Source organism: Falco punctatus (genome assembly GCF_963210335.1).
Source record: "Falco punctatus genome assembly, chromosome: 4".
Lineage (NCBI taxonomy): Eukaryota > Metazoa > Chordata > Aves > Falconiformes > Falconidae > Falco > Falco punctatus.
Window position 1 is genome coordinate 29,391,492 of NC_137583.1, and position 17,237 is coordinate 29,408,728.

General features: G+C 56.1%; 2 protein-coding genes across 8 annotated transcripts in view; both read left to right on the forward strand.

Moving 5' to 3' along the window:
* FBXL18 (F-box and leucine rich repeat protein 18) overlaps nucleotides 1-7,654 on the forward strand; it is a 59,348-nt gene extending 51,694 nt beyond the window's left edge. Inside the window, exon 8 of the mRNA XM_080383866.1 lies at nucleotides 1,696-7,654. The gene's annotated coding sequence lies outside the window, so the exon portion shown is untranslated. The remainder of the gene's footprint in view (nucleotides 1-1,695) is intronic.
* Nucleotides 7,655-10,064: 2,410 nt separating this feature from the next.
* The window catches only part of TNRC18 (trinucleotide repeat containing 18), a 58,517-nt gene continuing 51,344 nt past the window's right edge, over nucleotides 10,065-17,237 (forward strand). Inside the window, exons 1-2 of one of the 7 annotated variants that reach the window (XM_080383857.1) lie at nucleotides 10,065-10,289; nucleotides 11,540-11,937. In XM_080383857.1, the coding sequence (XP_080239983.1) occupies nucleotides 11,736-11,937 (202 nt within the window). In that variant the 5' untranslated portion in view covers nucleotides 10,065-10,289; nucleotides 11,540-11,735. Of the gene's footprint in view, nucleotides 10,290-10,369; nucleotides 11,081-11,539; nucleotides 11,938-17,237 lie in introns of those variants that run through there. The other 6 variants (XM_080383856.1, XM_080383851.1, XM_080383852.1 and 3 more) reach the window with 6 other exon arrangements.

The window sequence follows — 17,237 nt, forward strand, 5'->3', positions numbered from 1 at the left end:
GTCGCAGATCACCATGTCCCAGTAACCCTGGGCTGGGGCCAGGTCTTCTCCCAGTAAGGTGATGCCCAGGGATGCTGGATGTCACAGGAGCAACGTCAGCTCTTCTCCCCCATTTTTTCCTCCCTTTCTACCTCTCCCCCTTCTTTTTTTTTTTTTTTTTTTTTTCCCCCAGGCCCCAGTTTCTCCCCTGTCAAGGCAAATGCTTTGGCTAATTAGCAAAACGTGTCAAAGAAAATGATTAATGTCCCGGGAGGAGGTTTAGTTGCCTTTGTGCCAGCACTGCCTGACTTCTGCTCTTAAAGGTTTTATTAAAAGATAAGGGAGCTCATGACGGGTGAGCAAAGCATGTGCTTTCCTGGGTGTTAAAGGGTCAGGGAAGGGGGGGACGTGGGGCGGATTGGGGTCACCCTCAGAGGGAGAGGCAAAGGCTCATGTTTCTTTGCCTCTGTGCGTGACCGTCACCGTGGTGTCTGGCCTTGGCAGGGGAAAAGACATTTAAAAAATGGCTGAATGCCTCCTTTATTCTTCCAGGGGCAGGTAATTTAATCTCATCAGCCAGGTTATGAATGTTTCTGTGTTATGGGTTTTCGCGTGGGTGCGTGCTCTGGCAGCGATGCTTTAGAGGGTCCTGGGTTGGGGGCACTCGGGCTGGGTGCCCAGGTCCAGCGCTGGGGAGTGAGGGCAGGGAGAGGGCACAGCCAGGCTCCTGTCCTGCTCGCCAAGGGCAGCGGTGGCAGCAGGGACAGAGGTGCTCGGGCAGGGAATTGCTGGACCCTTGACCATGGAATGTCCGTGGTTGGGCTAGAGCCCCGTGGGACATCCTGATGTTGTTTGCTGAGGGCTGAAACCCTCCATCCCAGCTGCTCCTGGGTGCTCCTGGGGCTGGGCAGGCAGCAGAGGCACAGGCAGGGAAACTGAGGCACAGTCCCACCAGGCTCCTGCCAGGACCTTTGTATGCAGCATTCGACTGTCCTCATCTCTCATGGGCTCAGGTATGTTTACAGCAACCCCCAAAGCACGACCAATCCAGCAACCCCTGAAGCGCGTAGTCCTTGCAAACCCTCTAAAATGAGCAGTCTTTGCAGCGGGGTCTTGCAAAAAGCAAAAATTACCTGGCAGCTGCCGCTGTGGGATCACAAACCAGAGCTGGCAGTGCCATGGCATCGCTGCGCTGGAAACCCAGCCGGGACATCAGTCTCAGGAGCAGGGAGAGAATGAGGGTGGTGGGAGCTCCATCATCAGCACACTCGGTTTTTTAAATCATGGGCAATTCTAAAACCCAGCAGACACCGATGTCCGCTGCCACAGAGGCCCGAGCCACTCGATGCAGGTCAGAGGGGTTGCGGGGGGGCCAGCTGGCAGAAGCCTCGGCGGGGGGGCTGCAGGGGCTGCTCCGCGAGGTTTTCCTCCAGCAAACAGACCTCTGGACTTAATAAGCTATTTGTAAAACTTGCTCTGGATAAACAAGAGGCCGTGTGTCAGGCTGAAGGCAGCCTCGCAGGGCTCCACCGCGCGGGGTGGGACCTCAGCGCAGAAATATTTTCAAGATAAACAGAGGAAAACGAGTCCTGGAGGAGGCTGGAGCTGCTGGCAGCAGCATACTGCTCCTCTCGGAGATATTTTGGGGCAGGAACTTGGCTTTCTGCATGCTGTGGCTCAAAGATGCTTTTTTTTAATTATTTTTTACCTCCAAAGGGAACCTCGCGTGCTTCTGATTCAAAAATAAACCTGAGGAGCGGTTGGCCAGCGGTGGGGAGAGTTGCAAAGCCCAGGACTTGCAGGGGAGTTTTAGGGTGAGTTTTGGGTGGGGAGCTGGGATGCACAGCTGCTGGTGCAGGTCCCCCTTGGGCAGAGCTGCCCTCGCTGGGGACCCCCCGTGGGATAGTGCCCCAGGCCCAGGTAGCAATATCGGCAATATTTGCAATATTAGCAGCAGAGCTGCCCTGCCTGGCTGCCGGTGCATCCTGCTCTCTGTCAGCTCCTCTGTTCCCCTGCACAGGTAGAGGCAGGTACAGGTGCCCAAGGCAGGGTACAGGTACTGCCCTGCCCTCTGCCTGGCCTAGGCTGGAGCTGGGGAAATGGGCTGGGCTCCATCCTGTCCATCCTCACCATCCTCACCATCCCCTCCATCCCTCCCTGCGCATCCGGAGCAGCAGCAGAGGCGATGCTCTGGGGGACGATGACAGGGTGAGTGTGCTGGGGGCCCAGTGGGCTCTCACTGCAGCATCCTTGCATCTCGAGGGGGATGGCTGAAACGCAGCATCCATGCTCGAGGCTGGAGGTAGCCCAGTGGTTGGTGGGGCAGCACCGTCCTGTCTGGTCGGTGCCAATCTGGCCCCTGGGAATGCTAAACTGGGCAAATTGGGGTGGAGGAAACTGTCCCTTCTCCTTGCCCTGCAACCTTGCAGACCTCTCTTGGCCATGGGGCTTGGCAGCGGTTTCCTTCTCCCCAGTTATGTGCCTGGTCTGGAAATGCTGCAACCACTGGGCGATGCCTGGCTCGGGGCGATACCTGGCTCGGGGCGATGCTCAACTTGGGGTGATGCTCGGCTTGGGGTGATGCTCGGCTTGGGGTGATGCTCAGCTTGGGGTGATGCTTGGCTTGGGGTGCCACAGCTGGGACCTGCCAGCAGCCCTGGAAGCCGAGATCTCTCAGAGTATTTCTCCCTCTCTTCCCCATCCCCAGAAAATTTAATTAAAAGTCATTCAGATTCCTTTGAAAGAAAATGTCATCCGTCGACACAATTACACTTTAACTAACCAAAGCTGTTACAGTTCTATATATATTGGAATCAGGCTGTCGTTATTAGTTCTAAGTAAGTAATTTATTCCCATTATTGTGTTCAAATTACAGGATATTACCCCCTGGGGAAATAATCCTGTTATTTGAAATGTAAAAAAGAATTCACATGGACAACAATGGATTCCTAAATGAACCCAACAACAGTCCCCAATCCATGTGCAGCATCACTTGTCTTGGATAGAAAAAATATAAAGTTGCTTTTAAAAACATTATTTTCTCCTCTCTTCTCCTCCTCCCACCCCAACAGAGGTGAATAGGGCTCCTCCTCTTCTTCAAAAGCCTCTGTTTATTGAGGGAACCCTGGATGTGCAGGAATTTGGTGGGGAGCATGGAGTGGGGGGCAGAGGTATAGGTATGTGTCCCCTTATGGTGGTGGTGGGAGGGGAGCCCCAGGATGGTGGGATGCGAGTGCCTGGCACAGCCCGGGGGCTTCTGCCGGAGCTGGGAACTGCTGGCTTTCTACAGCAAAGAGCTGCAGAGGCTCTTCGGAAACATTGTTCCCTTGATCAAGATCTTCAGCGAAGCCAAATAACAGCTTGTCTCTGTAACACCCAAACATAAGCAACTAATTTGGACCACCGAAAGGAAAAAAGGGGAGAGGAAAAAAAAATAGAATAGAAAGAGGAGGAAGAGGGAGGGGAGGGAAGAAAATCAGATACACTTGTAACCTGATTACAACAGCCAGCTATGTGTGCAAAATCACAATGCAGCTCTATAATTAAATCTCTCTTTCCCCCTCCTGCCGAGCTCTTTCCTCTAACAGGCACGGCACAAAAACAGTCGTTAGGACATCAAATTCCAGCTCCGACAAGAGGGCACTTTTTTTGTCTATAGCTGCTCAGCTCGTCTTTAAGGAAATAATAATTATAAGCCCAGTGCTGCTGGCTGATGAGCTTTGTGGAGCAGAAAGGGCTCGTCTTGTCCAACTGCTCCTTCCCCCTTGGCTCCTCTCGGGCTGTGCAGAGGACTAGGGTGATGGGAAAAGAGAGGGGATAGCCTTGGGCACCTCCTCTTTGGACTGGGGTTTGGGGTGAAATACTAGAGTCTAATAAGATGCTCGAGGGCTTGGAACCTCAGATATTTCTTCCCCTTTTGCCTCGCCGAACCCATCTCGCACATTTTAGCATCAGCGGTTTGGTACCTGGCGTAGGTTGTGGCAGGGGACTTGTAGCCGAGTGCCGGCATTTGGTGCATCCATAAAATACCCGCGAAGGATGCAACGAGCCAGCAGCTTCCTGGACACAGGGAAAACTCCTGCCACAACATTTTCCCAAGGGTTTCTCCCCTGCCTGGTGCTTGGCTTCTCTGTACGGCAGTCCCAGATCCTGGGCCACAAGGTGATGGGGGGCTGCTGTGGATGGGGGCAGCTGGACGGACCCCAGAGGGTGCAGGGAACGGAGCCCCCAGCACAGTGGCTGCAGGGAGGGCAGGGCTGGCAGCCTCCCGCCCCCCCCCCCCCCCCCTCCCGGCCCAGCCCGGCCCGTTAATGACTTTGATTTACTCTGCGTTTGTCACAGCAAGCTATTCTCATTCCTGTGACACCCAGCACGTGCTTTTGCTGGCAGCTGCAGGCTGGATTCAGCCTTAGCGACCCATTTCCTCGAGGGCAGGTTCCTGCTCGCTCCTTCGGGGTATTTTTAGGAGCAGGTTTTGCATCCCATCTTCTTTTCTTTTAGCAAGTCTGGGGTGGGGAGTTTGAGTTTCTTGCAATGATGGCACATCTGGTGCAACAACTTGCAGCGTGGGGGGGAGGGCGAAGGAAGAAGCCTGGCATCGCAGGACCCCCAAATGGGTCCCAGTATGCAAGATAACTACCACTGCGATAGGATTTATCGATCACACCTCGTCATGTCAGGCTGGCACGTGCAAGAAAGCAAGACCGAGCGCAGACGCAGGCTTTGCAACGCACGGCGTGCAACATGGAAATTCAGATGCTGTTCCAATAAAGCTGTGGATGTTTGGTTTTAATGGCAATTAACAGCTGTTAAAAGGCGAAAGATCTATTCTAATAACACCTAGCACTTCTGGCGCCTTTCATGAAGGGATTTGAAAATACATTTGTGAGTGTTAATTTTAAGCCATGATAATGTACCCTGGGGAGGCAGATGGGTTTACCTTGTTTTCAGGCAGGGAAGCCGAAGCAGACCACAGCACGGTGTGGGGACAAACATTTAATGCTGGCAGCGGTGGTGAAATCTGTGCCGGGCTCTGGAAGAGGGATGGGACAAAGCCAGGGACAGCTGGCAACATGGGGGCAGTTCTCACCGGCATTCCCTTGGGTCTTTTTATTTTGGGGGGAGATTAACGTGGTGCAAAACCAGAGGCACTCGCGAGTTTAACCTTCAGCAGGACCCTCGCGCTGGGGGGGCACGTAGGAAATCATCTTTCCCTAGGAGATGCTGCAAATCCGGATTTTCCAGTTCCTGGAGGGCTCTGCTTGTTTAAATTAGAAGCAGATAGGAGAGGTGAATTTTAAGAAGGACAGAGCAAAGGCACACAAGTATGCAGTTAACTTCTAAACTTCTTTCTCTGGATCTCCTGCTGAGTAAATGCTTTAGGAGCTTCAAACCACAGCTTTTAATATCTCCTTAACATGCTTGGCGATTCCTTCCCCCCTGTCAGAACGGCAAGAGCAGCTGTGAATATTTTCCATTTTAAAATGTTTTGTATGCATATGAAAGTACCTGCAGCTCCTGTGGGCCGGGCTACGGAGAAATGCTGAAGCCAAGGGTATCTATTTTATATCAAACCTCAAAATAGGACATGCTACAGCCTCTCGCTCGCTCGTGTCCTGCATCCAGGAGGATATTTTTGATTTAACTGACAGATCAAGGGAAAAATCCCCAATTCACTCTGTTGATGTAGAAGATCTTGTCATTCGGAGCTCGGCATTCCCGTTCGCCTGGGTGTAGGATTGTTTTAAACTCACAGATGCAGAACCTCTAATACTGGGGTGTTACATGGGGATTGCAGGTTTGGGGAGGTTTCCCGTGCACGTTTCTCCACTAACCCACATTTTTTCCGCTGAAAGGTGTAACTGCCGTTTCCGCGCCTTACAACCAATTTAGCAGCCGGTCCGTAGCCGAAAAACACAGGCAGTAATGACAGCTTTGGGATTCACGCTCCTCTCAAAGCTCTCTATGGGTTGTGCATGTCAGCCCTCCTCCCTGCCTGTTTTTCCCCCCCCCCCCCAATCTTGGATGCAAAAAGCTTATTATTGAGTAAAGGGGGAAAAGAAAAAAAAAAAGAAAACCACCCCGATCTATCAAAGATCCAGTCTAGCTGTGACAAAAGCCCAGTACTCGGGGCTTCACCAAGGCCGAGGAGCACAGGGCACCCAGCAGTGGGAGCGTCCCAGCTCAGGGTTTGGTGGGGGAAGCGAGTATGCAGGTGGCCGAGTGGGAGAGCAGGGTGGTTGGGTGCATACACACCCGCCCTCCCGTGCCGGGCCAGGAAGAAAACCAGCAGGCTTTATTTGGACTTTACAACCAGCCTGTGGTTTGGGAGACGTTTGGCTTTACAAACCCCAGAGCCACGGGATGGGAATTGCTGTGAATAGAATGGGTGGGCACCAGCCACGACCCTGTGTCCCCTGTGGCCCTTCTCCCACACTGGTGGGGCGATGGGTCAGCAGAACCAGGATGGTGCGAGGATGCTGCACCCTCCAGCTGCTCCCAGGCATTGGGCACAGCCCCGGGGAGGGGGGGGTCTCTCGGGCTCCCCCCAGCCCCGTGCAAAGCCCGCAGCCAGGCTGAGCACGGGGTTTATAATCAGCCAGGATTTATGGAGAAAAACGAAATCCTGAGCTGTTCTGGCCATTAATCAGGAATTCTTTGCTCGGTTTCCAAGCTGTTTCCCCAGGGATCTCCTTATAGAGACCCCCCCACCCCGCAGCCCCCTCCCCATGGATGGCAGCTCTTTCCTTGCAGGCAAGCGGGCTGGGGTGGGGAGGGACCCTGTGCTTGTGAATTAATCAGCCTCCCCCCAGATAAATAAATCCTCCAGGATTCAATCGGAATAAATCCCAGCAGGGACCCCCTTGCCTTCGTATCTCACCTCTGCCCCCACAGCATTTTATCTGGGGGGGGACAGAATCCCGCTGCTGGACTCGGTTCTGCTTTTAAGAGGGGGGGGCGGGGGGATAAAATCAGGGCAAAGCTTTGCTGTTGCGTTGGGATCATCGCCGTCCGTGTTTTAATGTGATTTATGCCTGGTTTTCTAAATCCAGCCACTGACTGCACGCTTTAAATATAGCTCCAAAAACACCCTGAAAACGTGTAGCAAGCACGTTAAAAACGCCGGGCGAAAGGGATGCACAGCACCCCCAGCCCTGGGGCTGCCGAGCCTGCCGATGGGGGTCACGGCGGGGTTTATTGGGGCGCGGGGGGGTCCCAGCTGCCGGCCGGGGATGCGGTGGGGTTCCACAGGGCCTGCTTCCAGCCTGTGGGTGCAGTCGAGCGCTGGGTTTGCAACGAGCAGGGGTGTGCCCCCCCCCCAACCTTGGCAGCTCCCCAAAATGGGGGAAGATGCATTGGGAGGGGGGGATCAGTTTGCTTTGCTTCCCATGTCTTCAGACCGATCCCCCCCCATTCCAGCCCCCCTCCCCTGTCCTACCTGCATCCCGGGGGGGGGGGGCAATGCCCGGTGTAGGGCCAGGGGCTGCGAGCTCCGCACCGCTCCGCTGCCTCCTGCCCGCTCCCCTCCGCCTCCGCGGGGCCCGGGAGAGGAGGGGCGGCCCGGAGAGAATTTCATGTTCCGGGGGGGTGGGGGGAGGTTGAAAAAAAAAAAAGGAAAAAAGGAAAAACGTGAGAAAAAAAGAAAAAGGGAGAAAAAAGGGGAAAATAAAGCAAACTAAGGGAAGAGAACGTGAGGGGAGCTGGAGGGCGAGGACCGGGTGCGCAGGGCGGGCGGGGGTGCCCCCTCCCCGGGGCGGGGGGCGGCCCGGGGGCGGGCGGCACCGTGGGAACCTGCCGGGAGCCCGGGGCACCGGCCCCGGTGGCGGGGGGTGGGGGGGTTGGGTGGCAAGGCGGTGCTGAGCAAGCGGCTGCTCGCGGGACCCCCCCGGTTATTCTATATATATATGTATATTTATTTTTAAATGGGTATTTTTGGAGAAGGCGGCGTTTGCGGTAAGGCTTTGCGGGGAAAATGTGGGAGCGCCCCCCCCAATTCCCTGGGACCTTTGCGGCCCCAGCCCCGCGCCCCCCTGCGGTGCCCACCCCCCCCACCCCCCCGGGGACAGCTGCAGCGGGGGAGTCCCCGTGCTCGGGGGGATAATCGGGAGGAAAAAAAAAAGGGGGGGGGGGAGTGTTAATATGGAAGATGGTGGGAAAATGGTGCCCGCCCCCAGGGCAGCCGCAGCACCGCGCCTCAGAGGGAAAAATAATGATGATGATAATAAAAATTTGTATCTATCTATGGGAGGGGGGGGATATTTTTTGGAGGGGGAGGGCTGCTCGGTGCTTTGCAGCAGCGCTGTCCCAGCCCGAGCTGCTGCGCTGCTACAAGATGGCTCCCGGCCGGGGGGAGGAGGGGGAGAAGAGGAGGAGGAGGAGGAGGAGGGGGAGGGGGAAGGGCCGGAGCCGCGGGGGAGGGGGCCGCCCCCCCGCCACGCCCGGGCCGGGGTTTTTATTAGCATTTCCCTGATTTATGGCATGCCAGCCCCCCGTCCCGGGGACAGCGGCGGGGAGGTCCGGGCGTGAAGGCATTAAACATTTATAAAATATGCTTTTAAAGCCACATAAAAGCGACGAAGCCATTAATATTTTTTCCCCAATTCCCCCTTTTTGGTTTACTAAAGGAGACGCGGAAAAAAAAAAAAAAAGCCCTCCCCTTGGCAGCATCGGAGTTTGAGCCCTCGCCTCTGACGCAGCCGCGTTTTGCTTTTAGATATAAATAAAAACAATTTTTTTTTTCGCCTTAAACGCAGCGGCTCTCGGAGCGTGACAGCTTTTCGAGGAACGCGGCGCCGCTTTTCTTAAAACGATTAAAAATAAGCAGGGAAGTGCTGGGGGGTGTCGTGGGGAGGGGGTGTCGTGGGGGGTGGGTGTCCGGGGCCGATCCAGCTCCCGATTTTGGGGCTATTTCGCCCCTTTTCTGGCGGCTGCCCCAGCGGGCGCCTCGAAACTCTCCTGCCCGGGCGTGCCGGGGGGTGGGGGGGGCTTTATTATTACTATTTTTAATTTATATCGGCATTAAGCTCCCCCCTTCGTTATAAAAGCCGATATTTAAAAAAATACTAAATAAGCGGGGCGGTGGGTTGGGAGGTTCTTGGGGGGGGGAGGGGGGGAACGGGACGGGACGGGACACGACTGTTGGCACTGATGGGGTGTCCGCCCCGGTGCACAAGGAAAAAATAAAATTAAAAACAAAACCAAAACAAACCCAAACAAAAAAGAAAAGTAAAAGTTGGGCCGGACGGCGGGTAGAGCCCCAGCGGGCAGCGCTGGGGGGACCGTGCCCCCCCCCCGGCCCCGCGGCTTCTCCCGCCCGTTTCTCGCGCCAAGCCCCGCTAGAAAAAACGGAGTTTTGGTTCAATCTGAACGGGGGGGGCGGGGGCAGTCTCCTCCCCCAGCCTTCCTTTTCACCCTATTTTTAAATTTTTTTGGGGGGGCGGGGCCCGTGGGGAGGGAAGGGGGCCCTCCCCTCGCTGCCTGAAAGGGCGCTTTGTCCGCGGCGGGGCCGTGGGAGAGGGCCCGGCGGCGCTTCCCCCTCAGCGCTGTCCGGGGGGGGCCTCACGTCCCTCAGCCCGGGCCCGGCGGGGGGGCGCCCGGGGAGAAGGATTTAAACCCCACAGATAATAAAAAGGGAGAGAGGGGGTCGCGGGGTGGACCCCCTCCCTCCTCACACCCCCGGCAGCTTGCCCAGAGCGGTGAGGGACATGGCGGGCGGGGGGGACGATACACACACGACCCGAGGCCGCTTCCCCCGCCAACCGCCGCCAGCTCCGAGCGGGAGAGTGGGGGGGGGCCTGGAAACGGCGGCGGGAGCGCCTCACCGCGAGGGGCGGGGGAGCGGGGGGCCTGGAAACCGCCGCCTGTTTACTCGCCGGTGAGTGGCAGGCCCCCGGCCAATGGGGAAGCGCCGGATGGCGCCGGGCCCGCCCCAGCCGCGCGGAGAACAATGCGTGTTTCATGGCCCCGGCACCACCGCCCCCTACCCCCCCCCTTCCACTTTTTTTTTTTTTTTTTCTTCCTTCCCTGCCTCCCGCCCCACGCTCGCGCTCCCCCTTCTTTTTAATTTTTTTAATTTTTTTTTTTCCCTCCTTTTTTTTAAGCGCCGCCGAGCCGCGCGCGGGGCCGGCCAGGGGGGTGGAGGCGATGCTGCAGCTCGGCGGGGCCCCGCCGCTCCATGGCGCGGCCGCCGCGCCGCTGCCGCGCTGCCCCTGAGCGGAGCCGGGCGGCGGGCAGGGCGGCGAGCCGGCACCCCCCGCCCCAGCCCCGCGCCGCCGCCATGCCCCGCCAACAGGCGGCCTGACCGCGCCGAGGTAGGACCCGGCCCCCGGCCCGGGGCGGCCCGCTTGGGGCGGGGGTGTCGCGTCCCCCCCGCCTCGCCCCAGCCCCCCCCCCCCCGCCCCCGCGCCCCATCCAGGGCCGCGTTTTGCCCCTTTTTACCCATTTCCCCTCATCTGACCGGTTCGGAGCCGCGATCCGGCCGCTCCCGCAGCCCCGGGGTGAGGCTCGCCCCGCTCAGGCAGGATTTAATTTTTGAATTTTACCAAAATAATAAAAAAAAAGCGGTGGGATTTTTCCCATTATTTTGCTTTTTCCCCTCTCTTTCTTTTTTTTTTTTTCCCCCTACCGATTCGTTGGCCCGGCAGCACCCCCTCCCCTGCGCTGGCAGCGGCCGGCGCGGAGCCGGGAAGGGCGGTGGAGCCGGGGCGGAGCGGAGCGGCGGCTCCCGGGGCTCCGGCAACGCTGGGGAGGGTGGCGGGGGGGAGAAAAACCCGCTTTATTCCCCGCAGTGTTTATTATTCCTCGCTATCCCCATGCAAAACCCGCCGGGCGGGGGGATCGTTTCATCGGAGTGCAAGTACAAATATACTTTAATATATTTTCATTTTTTTTTCGCTCTATCGGGAAATAATAATACGCGTTCTTATTTTCCCGAGCGAGAGCGGCGCTGGGAGAAACGGGAGATAAAAAAAAATAAATCCCGGGCGGCGATTTGAAGGCGGGGAATGGGGGAAAGCGGCGAGGAACGGCGCGGCGGAGCGAAGCCGCCGCTGGAGCCGTTTCTCCGGCGGGCGCTGCCCGCTCCCGGGCGGCTTTCGACGGGGTAAAGCAGCCCCACGGGGGCGTGCAAAAAAAAAAAAAAAAAAGGGAGAGACAAAAAAAAAAAAAGGGGGAGAATCGAGGAGACCTTTTTGTTGATTTGTTTTTTTTTTTTTGGTGGGTTTTCCTGCACTGCGAGGAGAAACGCGGTGCCGCGTCCCCGCCGGCTGAGTGCGGCCGGGCTGCGGGAGCTGCGGCGGGGCTCCCCGGCTGCGGCCGGGATAAATGTAACACTTTTATTTTTAGTTTTATTTGAAACCCCTTATTTTCAAATACTTCTTATTTTTTTTCCCGCCCTTTGCCATAAGTTTTCCTTGGTTTCCCCCCTCCCCGCGCCCCTCCCGTTCCCCTCCGCGGCTCCCGGGGGGAAGGTGAGGGTGGGTTTTGGGGGTGTTTCTGGGGGGCGGCTGGGGCTGGGGGGTCGGGGCATGTCGGCTCACCGCACCCCCCTTCTCTCTTGCAGGCAGCGCCGAGACCGCCGCGCCGGGGCTGGCTCCCTGCACCGCGCCATGGGACGCTTGGACGCCTTATTTTTGAAAACCATCTGATTTTTTTGGGGGAGGAGGAGGAGGAGGGGGGGTGGGGGGTGGGGGGGCGGGGGGGAAGGCGGTGGCGGGCACCGACAGCGATCCGGGAGACTCCTTGAAGCCGGCGAGTGGATGATGGATGGCCGAGATTTCGGGCCCCCCCGCTCGGTGCACGGCCCCCCTCCGCTGCTCTCCGGGCTGGCCATGGAGAGCCACCGCCTGGGAGCCACCGGCCGCCTGGCCCCCGCCGCCGGGCCCATGGCCGCCGGGCTCCCCGCCGCCCTCCAGCCCGGCAAGTTCCTCGCATCGGGCATCAGCCTCCACTCCCACCCGGGTAAGGCTCCGCGGACCCCCCCGGCAGCCCCCCGCCTTCCCTCCCTGCGCCTCCGCGGGCAGCGGCGGGCCCGGGGCCGGCGGGGCTTTAAGCGCAAAAAAAATACAGTAATAACATAGATACATATATAAGTATGCTTGCAGCTTTTTCGCACGGTTTCCTCAAGGGTTTTTCTGCTTTGCCTGGCTCTGATCTGGGGGAAAAGAAATAGGGGAAACGTGGAGGGGGAAAAGAAAATAAGGGAACGTGGAGGGGGGGAAAGAAAATAAGGGAACGTGGAGGGGGGGAAAGAAAATAGGGGAACGTGGAGGGAAAAATCGGTCCGAACCGATAAAAATCCCCCCCGCGCACGGTTTTGTTGGCACCGAGGAAAATCCCTGCCGAGGCGGCTGCGAGTGTTTGGTGGAATAAATCGGATTTTCGGGAGAGAGGCAGATCGGGGTGCGGAGGGGAAGGGGCTGCGCTGCCCCGGGTGCTCCATGGCCGGGCACCCTCCTCCGCCCCGGGCTGGGGAACGGGGCCGATCGGGTGATTGTCCCCGCACCGGGGCGGGGGACGGCGGCCGGTCCCTGCCGCCCCCGGGCAGCGCTGCCGGCACTGCGTGTTTTGGTGCTTTTTGTATTATTTTTCTTTTTTATCCGTAATTCTTATTTTTTTAAACCTGCAACCAAAACTTCCATGCAGGGACTGCTCCCTTCGTGTATTTTTTTTTTCCCCTTTCCAACGAGCTCCATCCTCGGGCAGCCGCGCGGCTGCCTCTCCATTAAAAAAAAAAAAAAAAAAAAAAAAAAAAGCAGACATGGAAACGTACGGGGATTATTTTTTTTTCCGCAGTCAGCTTTTTATTTATTTGCTTAAATTACTGCTTTTTTTTTTTGAGGGAGTTGTATTTTTCCCCCTTTCCGAGCTCCCTTTCCCAGCCACTGGCAGGGTTGTACGCTCCTGCCTGCACTCTGCCCGCTCGCTGTTGTGCCTGGCTGCTGCCGAGTTTGCCCTGGGAGGACGCGAGGCATTTCTGACCGTTTGATTTCCCTCTCCGGCTCCCTATATTTTTTTTTTTCCTCCCTTTCTTTCCCCTGGGCGTGGAGAGGTGACTCGGAGTTTACTTTAGGCGTTGGGAGGGTGACAGGTTTTGCAATAATAAACCTGCTTTTCTCCCAGCCGCCCGGGATGAATGACTTTGAAATTTGCAAACCTGATTGCCAACATCTGCAGAGAAGGAAGCAGCCCGAATCGAGGGAAAGAGATTTATTAGTTTTAGACTAGGTGGCAGTGCCAGTTTCCCAGGTGCTAAGAGGAGAGGTGTAAAGCGAACGGCTATGAAGCCAAGCACATGTGCAAACACCTTCTTTTTTCCTTCCCTTTTGTCTTTTATTTTTTCTTCTTTTCTTCCCCCTCCCTTTTTTTGTCCTTGGTATTTCACCCCCCTCCTCCAACTCCTACTAAAGCAGAATGTGATCTCTGCAAAAATTCGTCTGGACAATCTCAAGCCAAGCCGAGTGCGGGTTGTTGTTTGTTCTTTTTTTTTTTCTTTTTTTTTCCTTGGTTGAATTTTTTTTTATTGGGTGATTTTTTTTCTTTTTTTTTTTTTTTTTTTTCTCTCTTTTATTCTCCTCCCAAAGTTTCCTTTTCTGGTGCTTGCCTGAGATCCAGGCAGCCCGGGAGGGAGGTGCTGAGCTCTGGCTTCCCGAGCCGACAGCGCTGCTCCCTGCCACCGTCCGTGAGCTTTTCCATTTGGGCTGGGAGTGAGTCTTGGATTTGGGGCCCTTCACAGAGGGAATGGGTTTTGTGATCCCTCCAATTTATTTTTTTTAATGTATTGGTTTTATTTTTATTTTCTTTTCTCTGAAGTCTCTTGAAAGTCCCCTGCACCCTGAGCTGCACCTCCGTGGTGCCAGCTCTCCCTGCGCGCTTCCCGGGATGATCGCTTGCGAAGCTCGTCCGGTGAGCTTGGCTTCGGCATGGCAATTCACAACCAGGCTAAACTGCATTTAAAAAATATGTACAATTAACAATCAAAACTTCCATTCTACCACAGCAGCAGGATAGGCAGGGATTTTTTTTTTAAATTATTTTTATTACGGCTTTAACAATATCATTTGAAATGATGATTGCTTCCTGCTACAGAGGGGCCCTTTGTAGGTTTGCGTTTGCAGCGATAATGTTGTGTGGGTTTTTTTTGGTTGTATTTGTTTTGTTTTGTTTTTAGGAGGGGTGGAAAGCAAAGTCTTGTGCAAGGGGTTAAGAAAAGTGGGCAGGAGGCGAAGCCTTTAAATAGAGCCAGTTCAAACCGATCTTAAAATACCGCCGGGCTGAAGAAAGAGACTGTTGAATCTGTCCCAGTGTCCTCCTAAAATAAATACGCCCCTGTAAAAATAGCACGATTGGCCATATTTGAGAATCCAGTTATCGCCGGCACCGACTCCTTATTTTGCTCATAGACCGGGCTCCTTACAGCCATCCAGGCTCTGTTCTGGCTCCAGAACGTGGACGCCTGGGCTGTGTCCAGTGACCCCCAGACCCTCAGCTCTTCTCTGGGGCGTTATTATTCTGTGCTAGAGTTTTGGTCACCGCCGTGCGGGCTGGGGGGCCGGGGACAGAACCCCTTTGTTGGAAGAGCACAGAGGGAGGAGTGAGCTGGAGACCGAGGCAGATGGTGAGCCAGCCCTGGGCTGCGGGGCTGCCATCCCCCGTCCCCCCTGCGCTCTTGGGGTTCACAGTCTCCCTGTCTTTGAGGGAGGCAGCGGGGTTATGGGGGCCGGGGAGTGGCGGGGAGAAAGGTGACTGTTTCCAGTGGAATTTCATCCCTGGCAGCAGCCAAGCTTGCTGGGAAGACCTTGCATAAAAAGAGGCTGCAATCGATGGAGTCGGGCGGCTGCGTCCATAAAAGCTGTAGCTCGCTTTGCTCGGCAGCCCATGGCTCAAAATATGGGAGGGGGGGGGTGTTTATAGTTTTGCTTCTTCCCTACCCCACCGTCTTTGGGTCCAAGTGAGTGTCCTGGTCTCTGCTCCGTCCTGCTCCGGGTGCGTTGTTCTTGGCAGCTTCTGTGTTTTGGGGAGGTTGGAAAAGGCTCCCTCAGACTGGGATGTGAAGGGTTGTGAAGGGCTGCTCCAGCACCGTGTCCCTGCCGGGCAGCGGGTCCATGTGCGAGCAAATACCATCCACATGCAAAAAAGACTCTCTAAGAATAATAATAATAAAAATCTGCTTTTTGCCATGTACTGAGGTATCCTTTCTTGGGTGGGATGCATATGGGGGGGCTACCAGGAAAGATCCATGTTTGTTTAAAAGGGTGCCCAACCTCTTCCATTAAAATAGGCTTCCGAATCACTTTCCAGTGCCCAGGAAAAGGGACACACCTGTATGAGCAGAGCTGACTTGGTGTTAAATCCAGCTCAAGAGCAGTGCCTGAAAGGGAGGCGGTCAGGCAGAGGGGAGAGATTTCGGTTTGCTTGCTTTCCTACTTCCACATTAGTATGTGCATTCAAATGCAGGGATCTATGGCGGTTTGGAGACCATTCCTGCTTCCAGGCCTGCTGTGCCCAGGGAGAAGTTTTCCAGGCAGCTAGGCCAGGTAGGAACGTAGGGAAAAGAAAAAATACGCTCTCCCCCCCCCCGCCCAAGGATAGCTTTGCTGTGCCAGCAAAATCCCACTGTAGCCATCCTTATAATGGCAAAATTGTGCTGCTGCTGAGCCCGCAGATTTTGCAGAGGAGGGCTTGCCGTTGGCGGTGCCAGCAGAAGCGCAATTTGCTCATCTAAACTGCATCCAGGCTAAAATCGCTCCGCTGATGGGAGATGCAGGGATCGCAGCGATGTGGTGCTGGACTGAGCCGTGCTGCCCCCACTCCTCCCCGTAGCTCGGCTGGGGAGGAGGGGGGGGGGGGGGGGGGGGCTCCTGGACCAGCAGTGGGATTTTGGCTGTGGTTCCACGCAGCTCTTTTTGGTCACGTTTTGATGCTGCGAGAAAAATACCATCGATGTTTAATGGCCCTTGAAATCATGGTTCTCCCTCCCTGCCCGCCCAAGGGGTGGTGCACGGGGCTGAGCGCGGAGGGGGGGGGGGGGGAGCTCCTCGGGGCAGGGGCTCCCAGCATAACACTGGGAGGAATGCGGACTGGCCGGAGACCTGCCTGGGGAGATGTTTCTCCTCCCTTTGGGGCCCTGGTGAAATTAGATGCTTTTGATGCGTGTTTTCAGGCAGAGCAGCAAGCGTGCTTGTCCTGATGGGGCTCGGGGAGGTGATGCTGGGCAGGGATGATGTGCTTGGACCCGTTGCACTCCCCTGTTTACACCTGGCATCCCCGGGGGCGGAGGAAGTGCTCGGCCATTAAGCGATGCCCCTGCAGCTCCCTTGGGACTGCGGCCAACTGGTAGACTGTGAGCAAGGTTGGAGTGGTATCTTTGGCTTTGCGCTGGGGATAAAATGGGGGAGAAAAAGGGACTTATGCATTTTTGGGAATCTCCCACCGTGTGCTCCTGGGGATGTGTTTCTGTGGCGTCCCAGTGGTTTCCCCAAGGTCTTGGTGGTTGGGTGGGTTGTGGGGTGATGCCTCTATCCATCGGGAAGGGTGGGAAGGACTATCCATCCTGTCCTCCAGCCCTGTTGAAGCTACCATCCCGAGTGGCTGTAGCTGGTGCTAGGGGTGCAGGGTTTGGACTGTGGACAGGAGCCAAGGGCCAATGTGGTGACGTAAAGTTGCTCAGAGCAAGGTCCTGCGGGATCTTCCGCTGCGTTAGGGTTTGTAATACCTTCCCCAGCGGAATGGGCCAGAGCCTGGCCCTTCCTCTGATACGCGGTGCTGGTAAAGATGTGCTTTATTAGCATGGTTTCGAGCAGCCCTTCTCCCACCTGAGCAAGCCTTGCCCCCCACCCCCCACCCCTTGGTGAGGTTGGACAGCCACCAGTCCCAGCCCTAAGCTGGTGAAAATTTGATCTGGAGGATGAGCCGGTGCTGGAAATCCAAGCTGGGGATGGCATGGGGCACCGGGCAGGACCCCGGCATTGGGGACAGGCTCCTGCTCTTTCCCAGCACAGCAGCTGTTGGAGAAATGGAAATCGCCAGGAATTAATGTTGCTGCAGCCGTGGTTAGAAGAGCAGGGCTTTCGTAAGGGAAATTTTAGATCTCCTTCCTAGGATAACGCAGGGTAAAGCTGAAATTAGTTTATAATTATATAGTAAATATGCCCCCATCTTGTCATTGCACCATCTTCTGATGAATATGGAAATGAACATTGTGAAGGGGAATTAACGTTGTTACGGCGGCCTTCCAGGTGAGCGCCTTGCGGTTCAGCCGC